This window comes from Nelusetta ayraudi, unplaced genomic scaffold (assembly GCF_046127955.1).
Source record: "Nelusetta ayraudi isolate G7.1 ecotype Tasmania unplaced genomic scaffold, CSIRO-AGI_Nayr_v1 ptg000034l, whole genome shotgun sequence".
Lineage (NCBI taxonomy): Eukaryota > Metazoa > Chordata > Actinopteri > Tetraodontiformes > Monacanthidae > Nelusetta > Nelusetta ayraudi.
Genome location: NW_027466084.1, coordinates 4,423,706 through 4,446,599, shown reverse-complemented (window position 1 = coordinate 4,446,599; position 22,894 = coordinate 4,423,706). Strand labels below are relative to the sequence as shown.

Sequence of the window (22,894 nt, the reverse complement as noted above, 5' to 3'; positions counted from 1 at the left end):
AATAAATCTAGTGTGTCTAAATAACCACGGAGCACATTCATCCGGTTGATATTTACATCAGTAAGCCCTTGCAATGGAATTTGGGCTGCTCAAGACGACAATGTATCAGCAAAACACATGGTGTTAACTACAGTCAGGGTGAAAATAAGCCAGTTCTGCTAAAAATCCACCCAGCGTACTGGAAAACCCATGTTTATCACAATCACAATTTTAGCTCAACATTGTGTCTGCTAGCATTGTTCCCAGCGTGTGGCTTCCTTTGAAGCTGCTTCGGAGTTATTCTCAATCTGAAAGTGAACTATTGTGCTGCAGACGTTTGTTGCAAAGAGTAAAGATGCGGTAAATAAGTTGCGACAACGAATGACAGCGCATTCATCAGGTGTCTTCAGAAGATGTTATGACAAGTAAATCAACATTTAAACGTATTTCTGTAGTTTTTCTTTATAGCCACAAGCTACAGTTAATGAGACTGGGTGCTCAACGGTAATCATGCAACAACAGAAGACCTGTAATCCAATGCTTCAGGTTGTAGTTTACATGCTTACACACTGTCCGCAATTCCCCCTCTCACATGGCTCACGTGGTGACACGGCTGACGTCACCAGAGTGTGACCATTACAGCTAAGGCGGCCTTACTCCACACTTGCACGTGTGCAATAATTCCATGGGACAGTTCCAGAGAAAAGTCTGTTTCATTGGTAGCCCTAGGTGGTTCAGTTTCGTTCACACTCAAACCAGACTTAAAGAACGCATACGAAAAAGAGAAGATCCCCCCCCCCCCCCCCCCCCCGTCTCATGAGCTTAAAAACAGGATCTATTTATTCATTATTGGAATACAGTCATCTTTAAACTTTTTTTAACTTTCTTTTTTTAAGCATTTTTCGGGCTCAGTAACCTCCTGCCATTCTACGATTTTTTTAATTTATTTTTTTTGCATGGAAAAAACCCCCACAGAAAATCATGGTGGGCTGTCTAAATGCACAGTGCTCAAACAGCCGATACTTGTTCCGCATCTTTTAAAGCTCAGAGCCGTGCACTGATACGCCAGCAGCTACATATAGCGTTCAGCAGTGTTGGCAAGCAATCTATTACTAAGTAATCCTCTACTGTCATTAAACTACTTTTTTAGTAACAGAGTCATGTAACGGGATTACTGTGGCAAAACTGGTCATTTTTATCACAATTACTTTTTCAAGTCACAATTCCATTACTTTTCTGAAATATTTTTGCAAGCTAGGAATAACTTATTATCAACAAAATGTCTGAAAAATGTCTGAAAAACAACCGAAAACAATGATGTCGCAGATTGATGATGCAGCCGTGCATGCAACATCATTGACATGCTTTATCTTTTTTTTTTTAAATAAAGTCATTAGTAATTGATTACTTATGAAACAAAGTATATAAAGAAGTAATTAGATTACTTTTTGGAGGAGTAATCAGTAATCAGTAGTTAGATTACTTTTATGGAGTAATCCCAACAAGCCTGCAGTGTAAACGTTCTTGCGTGAATGATTCAGCGCATTGCTATTAAACACTGCGATTCTCTTCCAGGTAAGCCAGACCTGTTTGGGGTGGAGCTGCGCGTGGAGGAGCTGTGGCATCACTACCGAGTGGAACACGCCATGGCAGAGGGCGCGAAGAACATTCTGCGACTGCTGGGGGCGGGGAAGGTTCAGGACAAGAAGGCAATGTCAGAGGTCGGATACGACGTCATGCCACATCGACCACTGTTACTTAAAGAATTACTTATTTCAGATAACATTTAAAAAAAAAACTAGGGAGCAAAAATGTAAAATGGCAAATATGGTCTTTGCGAGCAAGTATTCATTGTACATAGATATGACTGATAGACGAGACTATGGAAGCGGTCGTTGTTTGATAAGTAAACAGCTTTTGGGGAAAACTGAAAAATTACCTACACTATGATCAATCGACTCAATCGATGCGATTCTATTTTAAAAGCGCTAAACCACAACCAAAGGCGTCTTGAAGAGCTTTGCACAATCAGGAGAAAACCAAGTGAAATTCTACCAGAGCAAGTAAGGGGCGAGGGTGGCCAGGAGAAAACTCCCCTGCAGATAGAAACCCTAGGGCAGATCCAGACTCCAGAGGGCGCTCATCTGCTTTGAGCGGTTGAGGTGAAATACTCAAAAGGCCAGAGTGAGTCGCAGGGTGAACAACCATGAACACCATGAATACCCACAAAGCTCTCGTTGTATGGATATAGACATAAATATGTATATAAATAAATAATTTAAGATATAGAAAGACAAATATTCGTATATGTACACTACACTATATACTGTATATATGGATATGGATATAAATAAATGTTATTGTAATTATACCTAAAGTTATTTTTAAATTTAAATAGACATTGATGTATTATAGTGGACTGTTTTGCCATTGTCTATATCAAAAACATGAATTGCCGAACTTGTAAATTACATGAAGCACGAACGGACTTCACAAGCGCAAAATCCAATCATCGTTGAAGCTGTCGGAAAGAGTGCGTTTCTGTTCCAGTTGACCCGGAAATTAAAATGGATTTGTTTTTTTTTAATAAAGCTCTATTTTGAGCATTCAAGTTACACATGTAACCTGAGTTATACATGTCCCTCAGGCACAGTCTGGTCTGAGTGAGTCCTCCCAGCGCCTGGACCTGCTGAGGTGCGCTCTGGAGCAGAGGCTGCTGGAGCTCCCCGAGGACCATCCCAAGGCCTGCATCATCAAGGAGGAGCTTCTTCTGGCCTCCTCGTTGGCCTTCAGCTCCCACCAGAGCACGCCGTACGTCCACAACCAGTACAGCACCCTTAGCAAGCCATCACCACTAACAGGTAGATGACGTCGAGATATTGAACGAGGTGCAAAAAATAAAGAAATGAATGAATAATAGATTTTCTTTTCTCCCCCATGGCACTGCGTCATGCAATTTGAATGTTTTTTACCTTTCAGGGAGGCTTCAGGTGCACCTGCTGGGCTGTGTGGGGCTTCTGGAGGTGGTCCCAGGGAGGGGCAGAGGGACTGCTGTGGTTCTTCCCTCCCATCAATCCCTCCCAGACGCACGCTCCTCTTTCAAGCTGAGCGGTCTGTACAGCCGCAGCTCCAGCAGCATGAGCCTCAAGATCCCCAGCAAAAACGATGAGCTCTCCAGTAAGCGTCTCCTGAATGATTACACAGTGGCATGCAAAAGTGTGGGCACCCCTCTGAGATTTCATATAAGAGAAGATCACAGCAACAACACTTGTTGTCCTACAGTAGCATTGTTGTCTAGAGTAGCATTACATAGTTGTATTGTAATAAAATAAAATGTAAAAAATGATGGGCGGTGCAAAGGTTTGGGCACCTTTTTAATCACATTCATTTCAAGACCTGTAGGGATTTATAGTGGACAGGCTGCACCACAACATTGCTTGGATTAGCTCATTAGACCGTCACTCACAAAGACGGGTAGAACCAATCATGAAAAGGTCTATTTAATAATAATAATAATAATAATAATAATTATAATAATAATAATGATAATAATAATAATAATAATAATAATAAAATAATACATTTAATTTATAAGGCGTCTTTCAAGGCACTCAAGGTCGCCGAACAACAGTCAAAAGAAACAATTAAATAACAGTCAACATGATAAAACAATACAAAACATAGCAAAGTACTGACAATCAGGTATATGCCTGCCTGAAAAGGTGAGTCTTGAGGTGGGATTTAAATGTGGACATGGAGTCTTAAGTTTCTGATGCCGGGAAGGAGAGAGTTCCAGAGGCGGGGGGGCAGAGTGGCTGAAGGCTCTGGCCCCCATGGTGGACAGACGGAGAGAGGGAACGGAGAGGTTGATAGTGGAGGCAGAGCTGAGAGACCGGGAGGGAACGCTGATGTGGGGAAGGTCGGACAAGTGTGGCGGGGGCGAGGTCGTGGAGAGCTTTAGAACGTGCGGAGGAGGATCTTGCAGTCGATGCGGTGTTTGATTGGGAGCCGGTGGAGTTGATGTAGAACAGGGGTGATGTGGCCGATGACAGGGGTCCGGGCAGCTGCGTTCTGGATCGATCGGAGCTTATGGAGGAGTTTGTGAGGGAGGCCGTAGAAGAAGGGAGTTACAGTTGTCCAGACGGGAGGTGACAAGAGAGTGAAGCAGGATTGCAGTGCTTTGGGGAGCAAAAGCAAAGCACAACACAGGTAGTCGCTGGCTGTGTTTGTCCGAGCTTCTTTCTGAGAGAGTGGCAACGTGGGGGGCCTCTAAACAACTCTCCACTGACCTTCAAACTAAGATAATTGATTATTATGAAATAGGAGAAGTGTACAAGAAGTTATCTGGGAGGTTTGGACTGTCTGTCTCCACAGTCCGAAATGTAGTGCAGATATGGAAGGCTACAGGAACCGTCCTTGTACAGGAAAGATGTGGCAGGCCGGAAAAAAAAATACTTGAAAGGCTCGGACGAAGGATGGACAGAATGGTCACAGACAAGCCACAGACCAACTCCAGAGAACTACAAGAACGTCTGGCTGCTGAGGGTGTAGTTGTTCATCGCTCTACAATCCAGCTCACTTTGCACCAGGAAAAGCTCAAAGCGCAGAAAGCCTTTCCACGAGTGTTTGCCACAAGAGAGTCGCTTGAGGTAAGCAAGAGCACATCTGGACAAGCCAGAAGCATGTTCAAAATAAATACTGTGCTCAGATGAAACTAAGATAATGTTAATTGGTCAGAAACAGAGGAGGTATGCATGGCGGGAAAAAAAAACACACACTGAATTCCATGAGAAGAACTTAATGCCTACTGTGAACTTTGGTGGAGGGTCTTGGTGGAAACCTTGTTAATGTGGATGGCCGCATGAACTCCTCTCGGTATCAGCAGCGGGTTCTTGACAGGAATGTCGGAGAGTCAGTCACAAAGTTGAAGCTGCGCCAGGGTTGGAATTTTCAGCAGGACAAAGATCCTAAGCACTGTTCAAAATCCACCAAGGAATTCATGCAGGGGCCACAGGGACAATGTTGTGGAATGGCCATGACAGTCCCAGACCTTGACATCATTGAAAATGTATGGATTCATTTGAAGCAGGTTGTCTATGCACAGAAGCCAAGAAACCTGACTGAACTGGAGGCATTTTGCATGGAGGAATGGCCCAAAGTACCACCAACTTCAGGGACTTGTCTCTGACTACAGGAGGCGTCTACAGGCTGTTATTGCAGCAGAAGGAGGTTCCACTAAATATTAATGGACTTCTTTTTTTGGAGTGCCCAAATTTATGCACATGCCTATTTATGTTTAAATCTACCAATGCAAATGATTTCACTACTGAGATGTGTTTCTGTTTCCGTAAGGTACAACATATTTTAAAATGAAGTTGCTGCTTTAAAAGCTTAGCAAGGCACACATGGATGCAGTGATTGGGTGCCCAAACTTTTGCATACCACTATATTATGTTATTATTGTTTTAATTTTTGTTTTTTTGTTTGTATACATTTTTAAACATAGATTAAAAAAAAAATATTTTATTTGTATTATTAACATTATAACCATTTATTACATTTTACAACAACAAACCAGAGCTCAGCAGACCAAAGCTAAAATAGCTACATTTTATCATCATTCTGTGTGTGTGTGTGTGTGTGTGTGTGTGTGTGTGTGTGTGTGTGTTTCAGCGGAAGTGAGTGCAGTGCTAAAGTTGGAGAACACAGTCGTGGGACAGACAGCTTGGAAAACAGTTGGAGAGCAGACCTGGGGCCAGAGCTTCACTGTCGACCTGGAGAGAGTAAGACGCACACGCAGCAAGCACACACACACACACACACACACACACACAGCAAACACACATTACACTTTGTCACAGTGTGAACGCTGCTCAGCGGATGAGCCAAGTGTATTTGTGCCCAGATAGATCGATGAACTTTATTTAGTCTCTGTGGACAATGCTATACTTGCTTTCAACTTGCACTGCAATATCAAGAGAAATAATTTTATAGCCACTGTATATACGGATCACAAGGGTCGCTTGGTACCTCACCTCAATTCGATTCCGTTTCAGAGGGCTACGATGCAATTCATTGTGATTGATCAAGAATTGCGATTAATGCCGTGTGTGTCGGTGTCTCGTCTCATGAGTTGGTTTGGATCTGCGTGCTCGTGTGTCTAGTGTGCGTCACCTTCTTAAACGGTCCGGTACAACGCTGCAGTACAGTCGCGCATGAGTTCCGGCCTCATCAAAAAAAATGGATTTTTAAAATTTGTGAATCGATTCTTAATTGGCAATGCCATCATCACGATTAATCTAAGAATCGATTTTTTTTTCCCACCCCTAATGTATAAGTACTGTATGTTAATGAATTCACCACAGAGGCGGCAGCTCAGGTTTCTCTGTGTCAAAAGGACATCAAATAATGCAGTTTGTTTTGTGTCCACTTGCTCATCAAAGATGCCCCTGCTGCTGTGTCTTGTTGCACATACAATGTGTGGAACTGAGCAGTATCTGAATTGTTAGCGCTTGTTTCGCTACGGAGGCCCCTGGTTTGATCTTACTGGATGTGTCTGTGCGAATGTAATCAAGAGTTTGTCTCTCTTTCAATTTTGGCCTCGAATGACTTCGACTCACAGCCCCGAGACTGGCAGAGTGTGGGTTTGATACCCAGCCTGGTTTATTCCAACGACCTCTTGCCTCCCAGGTTTTTAATGTTTGGAGGCTTGGGGAGTGAGCTCAGCCAACGAATCTCAAGTGCTCACAGCTCCCTTGGGGAGAGGGACTAAATGTGGAGGATAGATATGGAATTCAGCAATCAGTCAATCAATCAATCAATCAATAAACTTTTATTTACAAAGCACTAAATCGCACCCAAAAGCGTTTCAAAGTCATTCGAACATTCAAAGAAAAAAAAAAAAACTGATCCAGGAAGTCAAACATACAAGGCAAGTACAACAAGCAGTGTTTAGTAAAGTGTAAAGTAATATATACAGTACAACCATTGTGGCTTTGATTCGTGTGCGTTATTTTGTTTGATATTTTTGTTACATGTGTTTCATATTCAAATAAACCCGAACATGGTGAAGTGGATGTCACAATATGCTGTGCACACACAGTAATGAAGTAATGAAGTGAGACCTTCCTCACTGTTCCAAAGTAACACACTGGTTGCCACAGACTTGTCAGCAGCTCAGCAACCTGTTTTGTCCCTGGTTCTCTTAGTCGCGTTGCAGCGTTTCTCATCACTGGCTGCCCACACTGTGTTTCCCTGCGTTGGCATTCAGCATTTTGAAGCGTCCAGAACAATTTAATGCTCGACCAAATACAATTCATTCACTGCATTACAATTACAGGAAATACAATTACAATGTAATTACAATGTAATTGTATTTTAATTGTATTTTAATTGTATTTTAATTGTATTTCACTTACATTGCTTATGATGTGTTGTGTGCTCAGTCAAGGGAGATGGAGATTGCCGTGTACTGGAGAGATTACCGCTCCCTGTGTGCCCTGAAGTACCTGAAGCTGGAGGAGTTCCTGGACAACCAAAGGCACCAGGTTCAGCTGGAGCTGGAGCCACAGGGGCTGCTGCTGGCTGAGGTTTGGCACACGCATTTAAAAGTCCAGTCAGTCACACCTTGCAACATTGGGTAGTAAGAAAGCATTTGAATACCTGCATATTTAGCACAGACATTGTGTCGTATTAGTTGTCAACACTTTGCGAACAAAGTGAAAGTAATGATCAGCATCTTTGATTTCTCATGTACCAATTAAAAGGTTATATGATAGATCCTACATCCTTTGTTTCCAGGTGACTTTCTTCAACCCTGTGATAGAGAGAGGGGGGAGGCTTCAGAGGCAGAAGAAAATCTTCTCTAAAGAGCACGGTACATATAAATGCATTCATTGTAGAGGCATTTGCTACAGATCTGCCATAAAGTGTCTCATATTGTGCGTCTGCAATAGCGGAGCTTCTCATCCATTGTTGTTTTTTTTTTTTACACATTGAAACCGCCAAGACCCAAATTTTTCTGGTCAGTGCAATGTTGCATGGAGCGCCAAGCTGTTGCTAAGAGCAGCAAGAATTGTTTGGACAGGTTGATGAGTTATTCATGGGAAAACAAAGAATCTCTGCAGGGCATGAACGTGTCAGATGGCAGCTGATTACATCAGTATATTTTATCAGTCATGGATCAGCCAAAACCTGTCTCCCATAATTAGCTTAGCTTAGTCCCAATGATCTGCTGCCAGCCAAGGCTTCGCCCCCCCCCCATAACCCCTCATCTAGAATTGAATGTCTCCTGTGGGTCCCGTTCCTGCAAAAAAACTAAAGTGGTTTCTGCTCTGCTGCCTCTGCTATCTAATCCCAAAAGCATTTTAGAGCGGAGCAATCTGTGCTAATCCCCACATGGGACCATTTGTTGGAAGAAAAATGGGTTAATCTTTGATGTCAATTTTTCTTTTTTTAATAACTGATTTACGCTTTTCAAAGTAATTGGAAATTAATTGATTTTGAGATTCAGACGTAGTTGGGATTTCTTTTTTTCTTTTCAAACACGGTTTAGGGATGTTAGTAAAATGAGCTGGCCTGTCATATTGTGTTAACCTGTTTGCCTGGTAAATCCCTTCTCTGTGGGTCAGGTAAAGCCTTCCTGCGTGCCCGTCAGATGAACGTGGACATTGCCACTTGGGTCCGTCTGCTGAGGAACGCCATCCCCAGCGGAAGCAACACGCCTGCCTACACACCTGGCTTTGCAAGCAACACACTCACGCACAACAGCACAGGGTATGTAAGTGTGTAGCCTTCCAGCTGTTCTATGCACAAGGCCATCGCTGCATTTTTTTGCATTTAATCACTGTCATTGTGGCATATAATTTTCATGGAACTTAGCAAATATTACCAAAAAAGCTCTTTTTTTATAGGACTAAATCATCCTCAAATAAACCAACCAAGAAGAAGGTGGTCGAGGTATCCAGGTTTGGGTGCGCAGGCCACCATAGTTCACTGGCAGGTTCAGGAGAGGGAGGGCGAGCGAAAGAGCGCTGCAATCTAAAATGTAACCACTTGGTGTCCCTGTTTCTTCTTCAAAATCTCCAAATATTACACACGGGACCTTTAAGTGCTCAATGTGCACCTAATTCTCTTGTTCAGTTAGCGTCTGTTTAGGTGTTTCACGACCCTCCGAATAGCAGGATTTCAGTTGTCACAGGCAATATGAGCAACAGAGTGCACCCATGGCTCTGGACAGCTGAATAGCATCTGTTGTAAGGGCATCACACCAGCATGGTGACAGCACCTCTCTGCATGCTCTTGTGCCAGAACACCAGGAAGGCACATTTTGTCAAAGCTGGGAATCCTTATAATGTTCCTGCTTTTCAAGTCACTTGAGGATCACGTTTCCCTGTCAGATGCAAAACCCATCAGCAAATGCTGTGTATGTGTCGTCTTCATATGTTTGTTTGCCTGTGCACCCCAGAGAAATCTCAGTGGAGAAGCTGAACCTGGACACTGATGTACCTCCCAAAGCTGAAATCAGAGGAGATGTGGTGGACGGCCCCTGCACCCAGGTAAGTTAGGAGGAGACACATCGGGGGGGAAGACGTCTGACGTCTCTGCAATGTCACGTTCTTCTTCCTACGCTACCTGACACAAAGAGTCAATGACTGAGTGTCTGAGACAGAGCCCTGGTAGGAGAGACACAGATCAGGAGCCACAAGCAGATCAGGAGGGTATTTCCCAAAAAGTAGGTTTGATGAAAACGCTCAGTTTATTACCTCGGAAATGAGGGAACCACAGGGCATTTCGTTCAGTTCAGAGTCAACTGTGAAAGCAACCTGGTCGACAGTGGGTTTTAGTCAGTAAAACCAGACTGTCTTGTCGTCTCCTCCCTGAAACACCGTTGCTCCTCCAATAATACATTAGAAGTTCAGTGTGTAAAATTTGACTTGATTTATGATTTTTTTTTATTTTTTATTATATTGGTGTAAGCTTAACATACCGCCCATAAACACATGAATGAAAGTGTTTAGTCGCAGTACAATAAAAGTGATTTTGATTTTTTTTTTTTTTACCATTAGAATGCTTCTCATACATACAAGAATATGTGTAGATCAAGAAATACATTTTTTAAGGAAGCTGTCTGCCAGTGGCCGAAATACGAAATGCGTTGCTTCCTTAAAACTTTTACATACTGGACCTTTAACGCTGGTTTGCTTGTGGCAGACATGTAATGTCCAACTGAGGATGATCCTGTAGCGAGGAGGCTGCATTACTTTGCAGAGATACACATTCACTCTGTAAATATTGATTCACAAACTTCATTGAACAACACGGTTTTGCTCTCCTGGACTTGCGCCAATAAAAAAAAATTGAGTTTAATGTTCAGTGCACTTCTAATCATTTTTGGAGTACATTGACTTGCTGTGCTGACTCATCGTCTCAGGGCTCCATTAGTGAGGCTTTGTGCTTAACTAACGGTGGACATGCTCCCAGTTGAACTGGTTCAAATCAGCTGCTCTGGAACAGGATACTCAGAGTTTCCCCAGCACTGGGTCAGTAAACTCAGAGTTGAGCATTCTACTAGTTTGTTGAACCTCGTACCTGGACTACGCCTCAGATTGAAGAGTACAGAAAGTTATTTATTTACAAGTCCCAGCAGGCAAAAAAATGAGTCCAGGCAAGCAAATACAAGCAGGCTGGACAGAGTCACTGTCATTGGTAGGAGTTCCAAACAGATAGAGATCAAAACTAGATGACAACTGATGATGAATGTCACTCAAAAAAGACACAGGGCTTCCTCCACAGAGCAGTCAGACAGTGCACGGCACACGAACTGATGATCAGACAAACAACGTTGGTCTTTAAATTGTTGTTTTTTTGGTTTGGTTTTCTAATAAACTTTGCCTTAAATTCAAAATGATTGCGCCAGAGAGGCTTGTTATGCAACATTGTTTGGACAGTACTTACATTCTGACCACTTCAATACTTCATAGAGAGCAGAGTAGCAAAAAGTCGATGAATTATGCAGTAGAGAGAATTAATGCGGGCCCTTGATGGCGTGTTTTACAGCGGCCGTAGCATCATAAGATTTAAACATTTATTGCTCTGATGCTTTTAGAAAACTAATTCATTGTCAATAACAAGCGTCGAAGAAACGATCCTGTTCACCAGGCGGACTGGAAACGGGAAAGGCTGACCATTTGTCACAATGTTTTATTGTTTTACTCTCAAACTAAATCTTCCAACTCCTTTTTGTTTTGCTGTTTGCGGTTGTTGCAGGAACAGACAGCAGTTACTGATCCACCGACTACGACTCACGTCCCTGTTGCCCAGGAGCCGCCCAGATCACTGTCCCAGAACTCCCTCCGCAGGTGCCAGAATACACAGGAAATGCTCTCTCTCTCTCTTTCACACATACACACACACACACACACACACACACACACACACATAGACAGGAAACACTCTTATGCATTATATTGGCATTATGGCTCAAACAGCTTGACAGCAGAGAGAGAGAGAGAGAAAAAAAAGCCCTGCACATATGTCCCTGTGATGTAACTATCTTTAGCCAAGCCAAGTCATCACTATTGTGGATTACAGCATATGTCACACTAACTCACCAGCACACACTCACACCCTCTTTCTCATGCAAAACACGTTTGTGCTGTTTGTTTCCCTCTCTTGAGTTAACAGCAGATGGCTTGCATTAAATATATATATGTATATGTACATATATATATATTTTTTTTTTTTCGAGCTGTGTTTTGCTGAAAGCTGTGCCTTTAACCTGGTTGAAAATTCTCTTGCAGAGCCAGCAGGGGGCCTCTGTGCCTGCAAGACTTCAAGCTGGTAGCAGTGCTTGGCAGGGGCCACTTTGGCAAGGTATTGCAAACACAAATCTGTTCCATCACCGATGTCTTCGGGTGTTTTGTGTCTTTCAAATCATTAGACAGCCTTACTGGGGCGAGTCTGTGGCAGCCGCTAACAAGCTCCTAGTATATCTTCAGATGCATGATAGAGCTCCTTGTCATCACTGACACTAGGTGATGATGTCAAGTCTGAATGTGACCTCGGTGACATTCTAGGGCATAGGTGTCAAACTCTGGCCTGATTGCCTTTATATTTGGCCGGCGATATTATACAGCACATGTCCCGCTAATGCTACAAATCCCAGAATTATTGGTATTTGGGCCCGACAATCAGGACAGGACGTTCATTGAAGGATATTACTATTACTACTTTATTGCTTTATTGTTGTTATTTTATTTTTAAATGTATTATTATCCTGTGGGAAAAGGTTACTGTTGAAATTTAAATAAGAAGGTTGCAACTAAAAAAAGAGGTATATGATTTTTATATACTTTTATTTATTTTGATGATTTTTTTATTTATTTGAATTTCAATTATGCATGTGTGCAATATGACATCATTTATATTGCATCGTATTAAGCTTTGCTTGTTCCATATTCAGGTTGTTTGAGTCTATGTGAAGAGGTTCACTGTTTTATCTGGAGGAAGATTTAAAAAAAAAAATAAATCAATGTTGGATCTTTGTCCAACTTTGAAATTTTGTCCCCACTGTGTATTTGAGTTTGCCACCCCTGTTTTAGGGGAACTTGATTTGTTTCCCCAGTTGAGAATCTTGTCCAGATTCATCCAGAGATTGTGGACGTTAGCGTTATTACACACTTAACCTCCAAGGCCTTCGGACCAAGAACAGTCTCGAGTACTTGGAAGTAACACCAGGAAATAGTACATTTTGCCTTTGCTCATTGGCAAGCACACGTGGCACTAAGTGCACGCTGCGCGATCTGGAACCCAATACTTGCTGCAAGTTAGAAATAATTGATAACCCATAAATACTTGAGTCATCAAAGGTCTTCCGAGGAAACACAGAGTGCTGCAGGCGGCGCAGGGCAGCAAGAGGAAGTTTTTTAAAAAGCCGATTTGCACGTTTCCTCTCCTTGCAGGTGTTGCTGTCGGAGTACAAGCGGACGGGCAGCCTGTACGCCATCAAAGCCCTGAAGAAGGGCGACATCGTGGCGAGGGACGAGGTGGAAAGGTAGCTGCCGGGCGGACGGACGCCACATTAGACAGCCGCTGGGTGAAATCTCCACGACGTGACGAAGCTCACTCACCTCATAAACGTACCTCCTTACATTAACTACTGTGTCATGCTCGTCTTACCCCACTCCCGCCCGCCCCCTTCCCTCCCCCCCCCCCAACTCCCCTTCTGTCTCCAGTCTGATGTGTGAGAAGCGGATCTTTGAGACCGTCAACGGTTCCCACCACCCGTTCTTGGTCAACCTGTTTGCATGCTTCCAGACGCCCGAACATGTGTGTTTTGTCATGGAGTACACAGCGGGAGGAGACCTCATGATGCACATCCATGCCGACGTCTTTTCCGAGCCGCGCGCCGTGTGAGTTCTTGTTGTGCCTGGGTTGGTAGACAAGATGACGGGGACGTGTATTCTGAGACGCCGCATCGTCTTTGTCATACGTTCAGACGTTCGTGCTAATGCGAGAAGAGTCGTAATTCAACAGGGTTTTCTAACGTGGGTGCTGTTTCTCTGCCCTCCCCCGCCCTCCCCCTGTCCTCTACCACCACCACCACCACCCCCACCACACCCTGGTGACCCAACAGGTTCTACTCCGCCTGTGTGGTCTTGGGTTTACAGTTTCTTCACGACCATAAAATTGTATATCGGTAAGTCTTTGAATTGTCTTGTCGTTCGTTCCCAGGAGCCTGCTTTGTTTTTTTTAATCTTCTTTTAATCTTTAGGGATCTCAAACTGGACAACCTGCTGCTTGACAAAGACGGTTTTGTAAAGATAGCCGACTTTGGGCTCTGCAAAGAAGGTAATGAAGAGTTTGTCAAATGACTTTTTGGATTTTCTGTAGTTTATTTTCTGTGACTTTAAATCTGCATTGTATTTCATATCGCAGGCATGGGATATGGAGACAGGACCAGCACATTCTGCGGTACTCCAGAGTTTTTGGCCCCGGAAGTGCTGACAGACACCTCGTACACCAGAGCTGTGGACTGGTGGGGGCTTGGCGTGCTTGTCTATGAGATGCTTGTTGGGGAGGTAAGAAGGCTGAGGAGAAGTTTTATTTGGATGCATCGATTTCTTGACCTGGTCATGTAGCAAACATTAGTCATTTCAAGTTTTTGAAAAAATTCTACCCCAAAGTTCAAAGCTGGATTTACTGTAAGTGTAGTAATATAAGGGCAGACAGTGTGGAGGAAAGATTGAGGCCAAAATATGGTTCATGGCAGAAAATACGGCCTCAACAGATTTTGCTTGGTTTTTTTGTTTGGGGATGGGGGGGGGGGAGTACAAAGGACTGATCTTCTGTTTTTTTCCCCAGTCTCCATTCCCAGGTGATGATGAGGAAGAGGTTTTCGACAGCATCGTTAACGATGAAGTGCGCTACCCACGTTTCCTCTCCACAGAAGCCATCGGCATCATGAGACGTGTACGGCTACGCTTACTGACCCCGAATAGCATAAGATATATACTGACGTCATATACTTGATGCCTAATTCTCACTATTCATTTGGATGTAGTTGTTGAGGAGGAACCCTGACAGACGTCTTGGCTCTGGAGAGAAGGATGCTGAAGATGTGAAGAAACAGCCTTTCTTCAGGGTAAGAATCTCCTCGCAGCGATTCAACTGGTCTGGTCTGGAATGGAAAACCTAACGCGCTTTGAATGTCTAGGGGATGGACTGGGAGGCGCTCTATCAGCGGAAAGTCCCGCCCCCATTCGTGCCGACCATCAAAGGAAGGGAGGACGTCAGCAACTTTGACGTGGAGTTCACGGCAGAGCGTCCCGCCCTGACGCCGCCCCGGGAGCGCCACAACCTGGGCCGCAAAGAGCAAGACTACTTCAAGGACTTTGATTATGTCTCCGACCTGTGCTAGGGGTCGGCAAGGCTGGGCTGGACCGCTGAAGGTGCTGCCCACTGAAACGGCCGTGTAGGTTTTCCTTGCGGAAAGAGATGCTGCTGGCGAGGACAAGAGACGTTGGTCTGTTTGTGATTTTGTGTAAGGTTTGGGGGGGTGGGTGCGTCGGCGTTTTCACGGTGACGTGAGCGACTCGAGTCTGAGCCGAGCTGAGAGTTTTAAAAGGCAATCAGTGGCTTTCAATCCCGTATTGCACACACACAACATGCTGTGTCACAGGTCTGCTCACCTCTCGGGGTGAGCGGACCAGCAACACCGTGTGGTTTATAGACTATGAAGAAGTGGAGAAGTGGAAGTAATCCTGATTATGTAATGAGTCGTGTGTGTGTGTGTGTGTGTGTGTGTGTGTGTGTGTGTGAGATGCTGGAACCTGCTGTGTGTCCTGCCTGAAAAAGTACAACAAAAGAGATTGCCTTCCGTCTTATACCCTTTCACTCAAGTCCTTTGTCCCCTGGTCTCTGTTACTTGTTGCACCTGACGTGTTTCAGTGTGGTCGACTCCCGGCCTCATGGATGTGCTGCACCACTGTTATTTGCTTACACGAGGAAAAGACGTTCTTCTCATGTTCACATGAAGCTTCTGCTGCGACAAGTTTAGCGGGCGGGAGAAGGGTTTTCTGCTGTCTCTGTCCTTCCTTCTCTCCGACTATCTCGAAACACCACTTCACGTATCATCAACGCAGCAACAAATAAGATTGATGGAACGCTGTCTCTTTAACGTTATTTTGTTTTCCTCGTCTGTGTTTCCGCCTCTGTCATTTATTGGCAAAATCTGTTGGATCTCAGTAAAGATGTCAATCATACACTGAAGTGTTGTGTGTTTCATATTTAGCACAGTTCTGATATGACGCCGCTCCAATTCCTAGCAATGGCACAAAGTCAGACTGTCTTGAAAGGTCCAGTGTGTAAGATTTGGCCTGATGTATAATTTTTATATTGGTCATAGCTTCATATACTGCCCATAAATACATTAATAAAAATGTGTACTTGCAGAGCAATACAAGTGATTTGGTTTTTCTACTCTTAGTATGGTTCTTACACACACACACACACACACACACACACACACACACACACACATATATATATATATATATATTAGAGAAGCTGGTATATAAAAGAATGTTATTTCATTTAAATAAACACTGTATTTTTTACAAGCACCAATATGGTTTTCGGAAAAATAACTGATATGGCTCTATTACAGCCAGTAGAAAAAAAAAATTTTTTCAGCCATTAATAACAATGAGTATGCATTAGGTATATTTTTTAAGATTTATCCAAAGCTTTTTCTGTTGACCACACTATTTTGCTTTCTAAATTAAATTGTTATGATTTTCAGGATTCTGCATTTAGTTGGCTTGCTAGTTATATTTGTAATCCGGAACAATTTGTCTATGCTAATGGTTGTGCGTCCTCCAAAGCATAATTAACATATGGTGTCTCCCAGGGCTCTATACTTGGTCCGTTATTATTCCTTGTTTACATAAACGATTTGGCTACTCTGTCTTCGACTATACTACCCATACTTTTTGCTGAGCTGAATTTCTGAACTCAGGAACACTACACTTCCCAGACCTGCTTCTCACGGCCGATACCGTGAAACAACTGCCCAGATGCAGAGCAGGGCGCCAGTGTTTTAAATATGTGTCGGTGAACGGTATCGCTATCGCGCTACGCTAACGTGTCGGCAAAGTTATGGGGGGGGGGGGTCTATGACTGGCTTCACGCGGGCCGGACAGATACACGCAAAAAAATTCTTCACAGACTCCTGCTCTATCGCTAACTGGCGTCCTGCTCTGCATCTGCACACTTCAGAACCTGCTGCTCTCCTATTGGACGTGCCAAGATGTCGTCACAACGCACTGCGCCTGTATTAAATCGAGGTTTCTCTGACCTGTCCTGTGTTGTCCCGCCGCAACCTTCCTCACCATGGAAATTACCAAATGGTAATCTAGGATCATAAGTAAACCAAGAGTCTATACATCAGTCTACTCACTCCCGCATTCTGGATCATTTGGAGAGGCTTAAAGGAGGAGTTCATACATTTTCAACCCATCTTCATATAATTGGTCCTCTCAAATGTTCATTATAAAATGTCCCATTTCCCCCCCCCCTACTTGGTCTGTCTCATAGAGGGCTTTAGACATCATCGTAATTATAATTTCAATTTATTAGATTTTATATATATACACACACACACACACACACACACACACACACACACATATGTATTAACTTTTTTTTTTTACGAGAATGATCGCTTTCAATATAACATGGTAACTTTTCAGGAATTAAATGACTGGCATTTCTATTAGCTTGGATTCGCTATTTAGTTTCTGAACTGCCCACAGCCCTCCTATGAAACACAGACCAAGTGGGAAAAAATTTGCCATTTTATCACGAACATTAGTGAAATGTAATATAATATGATATGAAGATCTAATATGAAGATTTATTGAAAATTGGTGAAGTCCTCCTTTAAGTGCACATGTATTGCTGTGATGTGTGCCTTGAATGAGAACTGACTCCAGGACACAAAGGTTGTTGGCTATAGGAACCTAAGGCTGGGTTTACACTGTCAGCCTGAATCAGATCTGTACCAGATGTACAAAATGCATTGCGGTGTGACTGGTACATATCTGCTTCAGGCTGCCAGTGCAAACCCGAGTCTCAAGGTGTTGTCTTTTGCACACTGTAGTTTCCATGGCTGCAAATAGGATTGCATGTGGAGTAAATGAACTCTGAATGATTGTACTCTTTTGAACTGAAACTGTTTTTGCTTTTTTGTTTTTATCATAGTTGAATTGGCCATACTGATCATCAAAGCGCTCCCAACTCTGTTCCCATCCTCAACATCCCCGCCAAAGAAGCTGGGGGCACCCAGTGAAGCGTTGCTTCATGACCTTGAGGTAGGTATTTTTGTTTTTTGTTTTCTTTTCACCTAATCACTTGTCTAGTATTCTTTGCTCTACCTCATGGACCTACTTGTGACAGTCTTTTCTGTTTACACACTGACTCTTGTCACATTTAACCCACGTACTATGCACTGACTTTGAATCTTCTTTTTTTATATTCTAGCACCTTAACTAACGTCCATCGGTGTATCACCTTTAGAACTTTTCTCAGGTCATGTGCAAATATGTAGGATTTTGTTTCTTTTTGTTGGATCTCCTTTCCCCCTTGCTAACCACCTTCTTGCTATGGGAAATATGGACAAACATTCCACATGTGACTGCTGATTCTGATTTTCTTTTTTCTTTTTCCCTAGCCAAATGAAGATCCGGACGTATTCCTCCAGAATAGACCTCTTCGCAGCCCTGTCTTGGTCTTGGACAGACCCCACTGTCTGATCGCTGTCGGAAACACTGCCATCACCACCTTTGCAGAGGAAGAACTCCTAGAAAGCCTGGTCTATCTACTAGCATACTACTACACTCTGCATCTCACATACCCGAAGTGTGTGGCAACGGTCCTGTCTGTCCCGCAGACAGAAATATTACAGGACGCCATCCATGACCGTCACACAACAGCTGCATACAAAAAAGCCATGGCAGAGTGTAAGGCTTTTGGACTGTAGGCTAGAGCTGGTCAGAGGCGTATTGTTTTGAATATGGGTATTGTTCAGAAGAAAAGGCACTATGTTAGTGTCATGCACTTTGAAAGAACCTTCTTGTGTTCTTGTGTTTTTCTTGTGTTGTTCTTGTAGTTCTGCTAACCATGCCTTATAAGTGGCTGAACGGTGCTGTAAGTGATATTGCTTTAAGTTAAAGTTATCTTGTGCTGTGATAGTGTTTTGTTAAGCTAAAGAAAGCTCTGCTGTAAGAGATTTGTGTTAAGTTGTATTGTGATTTTGCTGTTAGTTCAATAAAAGAGGTCTCCAATTTTTCACAGACCCCATTTTCACAAGGATAGCCATATAATTATATTAAATCAGGAAACTCAATGGTTAAAGACAACCTTGAGCAATGTTAAATTGAGGCAGATAAATGGGACCCAGAGTGATTCCTTTTACTGAACTGACACTGTAATGGTTTCAATGGAACAGGCCTACCGACTTTTCTAGAGGCTTGGGTTGTGTAGTTACCTTGCCATGAATGTGGACAAGACATCAAAAATAATTGCTCCACTGATTATAAATTGATAATTCAAAATATGCTTCTCATTGACTTAGATTTCACACCAAAACAGCTCATATTTTGAATTATCCATTTCTAACCAATGGGGCTTTTTTTATTATTATTATTTCTTGTCCACGTTTGAAGTTACATCATGCAAGGTAACCACACAACCCAAACCTCTAGAAAAGTGTTCTTGCACTTTACATGAAAGGCTCGCATCCTTTTTTTATTTAATTTTTTTTGTTTCTTTTTTGCTGTGTGTTTGGCTTGTGCTGGTGGATATTTAATAAAATGTTTACATGTTTGAGGTTCATTATGCTTTTATTTCTTTATTGGGAATGCCTTTCAGATTTAAGGCAGAAAAGCACCTGACAACCTAAATTGAAGGAGAAATGCCTTAAAACTACCTTAAAACTCTTGTGTTAAGGTTATTTACCTCAATTGAGTGAGAAACTAACTATGAAAGAAGACCAGATAGGCTTATTTTGAGTGTAATTCAGTTAATACAGTGCTGGGAGTGAGGTTTTACCACTTATTTAATTAGATTTACAAGATAATTTTGAGTCCATTTCTCTTGATAAAGTGCTTGGGATGAGTTGTAACTACTTATTTGAAGAGCTCTGTAAACTATTTTTGAGTGTATCTGACTTAATCCAGTGCTTGAAATCAGGTTTCATTACTTATTTAAGGAGTTTCCCACTTCCCCAACGCCTAGATATTTTGTCAACAACCTCACCAGGTCCCTGCCAGTGGCTCTGGAGCTGCGGGGAGAACCCCTTCTTGCGAATGAGGCAGAACACCCACACCTTGCCCCCCGATTTGAAGATCTGGCCCCGGCACCGAGTGTCATAGGCCCGCTTCTGCCGCATCCCTGTGTTGGACTGTGCCTCACGGGCATAGTCATTGACCACCTGCAGGCGGTCTCTCAGCTGACAAAAGTAGTCCATCTCTCTGCCCCCAACAATGTTGGGCTCGGGAGGGGTGCCAAGCACCAAATCCACAGGCATCTGGAGCCCCCGGCCAAACATGAGGGCGGCAGGTGTGCGCTGGCTGGACTCCTGAACAGCAGTGGAGCAGGACCAGAGGTGTTATGTTTTGGTCTTGACTTCTTGCCATCGCTACAAGCACTCATATGATATCAAGTATCGCAAGGCTGATCCTCACTGCAAAGCAGATGCGCTGTCTAGATTGCCACTTCCTGTTACCAGACCAGAGCCACGAGCCGCAGACATCTTCTATTTCAGTCAGGTGGATGATGCGCCAGTTGCAGGGGGAAGGAGATGTTATGTTTTGGTCTTTACTGCTTGCCGTCGCTACAAGTGCAATGCCTGGTGGGAAACCCGAATGTTATAAGTGTGTTAGCTGGGCCGGCTAAAATAAAGCAGAGCTCCGTACCTCGACTATTTAATGAATTCATGGACGTCCTTAACCATTGCCGTATACAACAAGAGGCAAGTGGCGATCCCAGTCCCGCTGGTGTTGACTGGTGAGGATGGCTAGCTGGATGGGCAGTTAAACTGCTCCACCAGACCGTCACTCTGGGTTTGAAGAGGAGTTGTCCTTGTCTTGTTCACCCCCAGGCGCCGGCAGACCTCACCAAAGACCTGGGACTCGAAGTTTCACCCTGGTCACTGTGGAGTTCAGCCTTTCCGCCTCCACCAGCCTTTCTGCCATCATGGTCGCACTTTGATCTGGCACCACGTTTGCCTCGAGCCACTTTGTGAAATAATCCATGGCTACGAGGACATAGCTGTTGCCTGACTCAGTGACCGGGAAAAGGCCCAGGATGTTCACCCCCACTCGCTCCATTGAGGCCCCCAGATACTAACAGATACTGCTGCAGCGGGGCATCGAAGCGCTGCGAAGAACCCTTTTGCACAGGTGTCGCACATGTAATTCCACATCTTGTCGGCAGTTTGGCCAATAGAACTGCTGTCTGAGGTGATGCAAGGTTTTGGCATTTCCGTAGTACCCCACCCCCACCGAGCCGTGGACTACCTTGAGGACCTGGACATGTAGAGTCTGTGGCACCAGAAGCTGCAGGAGGTCAGCTCCACAACCCGGAGCCTGCCACCTCCTGTATACCACACCATCATGGAGCTCGAAGTTGCCCCATTGAGAGTGGTAGGCGTTGACTTCCGGACCAAGCGCGACACCTCCGTCCACTCAAGGCGCCGCCCCAACTGAAGCCACAGTCTCACTCGTGTCAAGGTGTCATCAGTTTCCTGCTGCTGCTTCAGCTGCTCGGCCGTGAGTGGAAGCCAACCCTCCGTGTTCAGGGCGAGGTGGGTGGTTGCAACCATCGGGGTCATATGGTCGTGCTCCTCTTGTCTTCAGCCGTGCCGGCACTCCTCCAGGGCGCAAGCATGTCGGGAAAGTGCGTTGGCATTGCCATGGTGTTTGCCTGCTCTGTGTTGAATCTCCTGCAGAGCTACCAGCCAGCGGGCAACCTGACCTTCCGGCTGCTTGAAGTTCAGGAGCCAGGTGAGTGAAGCGTAGTCAGTGCGCAGAAGGAACCGGTTGCCATGCAGGTTGGGCCGAAAGTGGAGGAGTGCCAGGACAACCGCCAGCAGCTCCCACCGAGTCACGCAGTAGTTCTTCTCTGGCCGACTCAAGGCACGGCTGAAGTAAGCCACAGCCCTCTCACCGCCCTCCCGTTTTGGCTATATGTAATTTTTGCTCTAGATCCTTTTTGTAATAACACTTTTTAGGATCTAGTCCATGGTTCTGCGCTTGAAACATTAATTAAATAGGGCCAATTTTGGAGTGTGGTGTGTCTTGGAGTTGTTACCAAGTTGTGAAATTGTGGAAATTTGAAATATAATGTTATATTGAGAGTGGGGAGATGGGTGGATGTCTCTCTACAGCAAATTTTATTGTTACAATTTTGTTCCGGTTCTAATCCGGGGGACCATTTGACTGACTTTTGAAAGAAGTGTGATTTGAGGTGTGAATGGCCCCGTAGAATATTTCCATACCCATCTCCCACAGTGATGGCTATGGATAAGTAGATCTCGTTGGGCCAATTGGATGCAGGTTGTTCTGGATACTTTCTTGGTATCTGGAGTTCCTGGGACGGCAAAAGAAAACCTGCGAAATGGCTGCTCTTGACGGATTCAATTTGAAGATGTGCTCCAAACAGAGAGATGATTTGGTTCGTTAAAACCTGTGCCACTGTTCTTGCAGTGTTGTTGCAAGTAAATTTGTCAATTATGACGTGGCAAGAAAGGTACCCCCCTTTGGCACTAGGAAGTGGACCAACGAAATCCATCTGTAGTGCAGGAGCAAGCAGCACCGGTGTCAATTAGTATGTCTACTAATCGGGCTCCAAGATTAGATTTTACTGTTATACGGTTGCTGCTGGAAACAATGTTCCCAAGGGAGGCCACGCATCCCTATTTTTGATCATTCATTTGTTCTAGATCATCTAGGATGTCTGTTTTTTCATTTATAGATAACTTGTTTTTATCAAACCTTCTTCTTCTTCTTCTTCTTCTGCCGCATTATGCGGGCTTGGGGGCAGCAGCCTCAGCAGAGATGCCCAGACCTCCCTGGCCCCAGTCACCTCCTCCAGCTCATCTGGTGGGACCCCAAGGCGTTCCCAGGCCAGCCGGGAGACATAGTCCCTCCAGCGTGTCCTGGGTCTTCCCCGAGGCCTCCTCCCGGTGGGACATGCCCGGAACACCTGCCCATGGAGGCGTCCAGGAGGCATCCGGAACAGATGCCCGAGCCATCTCAGCTGGCCCCTCTCGATGCGGAGGAACAGTGGCTCTAATCCAAGCTCCTCCCGAGTAGCTGAGCTTCTCACCCTATCCCTCAGGGTATGCCCAGCC

The 22,894-nt window shown here is 44.3% G+C and overlaps 1 protein-coding gene across 3 annotated transcripts in view; it reads left to right on the top strand.

Moving 5' to 3' along the window:
* pkn1b (protein kinase N1b) overlaps window positions 1-15,743 on the top strand; it is a 32,728-nt gene extending 16,985 nt beyond the window's left edge. For all 3 annotated transcript variants that reach the window (XM_076032600.1, XM_076032599.1, XM_076032601.1), the window contains 18 exons: window positions 1,555-1,700; window positions 2,627-2,840; window positions 2,959-3,156; window positions 5,653-5,762; window positions 7,425-7,568; window positions 7,780-7,855; window positions 8,610-8,754; window positions 9,446-9,536; window positions 11,248-11,339; window positions 11,781-11,853; window positions 12,942-13,033; window positions 13,215-13,391; window positions 13,616-13,678; window positions 13,754-13,830; window positions 13,918-14,060; window positions 14,344-14,451; window positions 14,543-14,623; window positions 14,696-15,743. In XM_076032600.1, the coding sequence (XP_075888715.1) occupies window positions 1,555-1,700; window positions 2,627-2,840; window positions 2,959-3,156; window positions 5,653-5,762; window positions 7,425-7,568; window positions 7,780-7,855; window positions 8,610-8,754; window positions 9,446-9,536; window positions 11,248-11,339; window positions 11,781-11,853; window positions 12,942-13,033; window positions 13,215-13,391; window positions 13,616-13,678; window positions 13,754-13,830; window positions 13,918-14,060; window positions 14,344-14,451; window positions 14,543-14,623; window positions 14,696-14,899 (2,234 nt within the window). In that variant the 3' untranslated portion in view covers window positions 14,900-15,743. The remainder of the gene's footprint in view (window positions 1-1,554; window positions 1,701-2,626; window positions 2,841-2,958; window positions 3,157-5,652; window positions 5,763-7,424; window positions 7,569-7,779; window positions 7,856-8,609; window positions 8,755-9,445; window positions 9,537-11,247; window positions 11,340-11,780; window positions 11,854-12,941; window positions 13,034-13,214; window positions 13,392-13,615; window positions 13,679-13,753; window positions 13,831-13,917; window positions 14,061-14,343; window positions 14,452-14,542; window positions 14,624-14,695) is intronic.
* The last annotated feature ends 7,151 nt before the right edge of the window (window positions 15,744-22,894 follow it).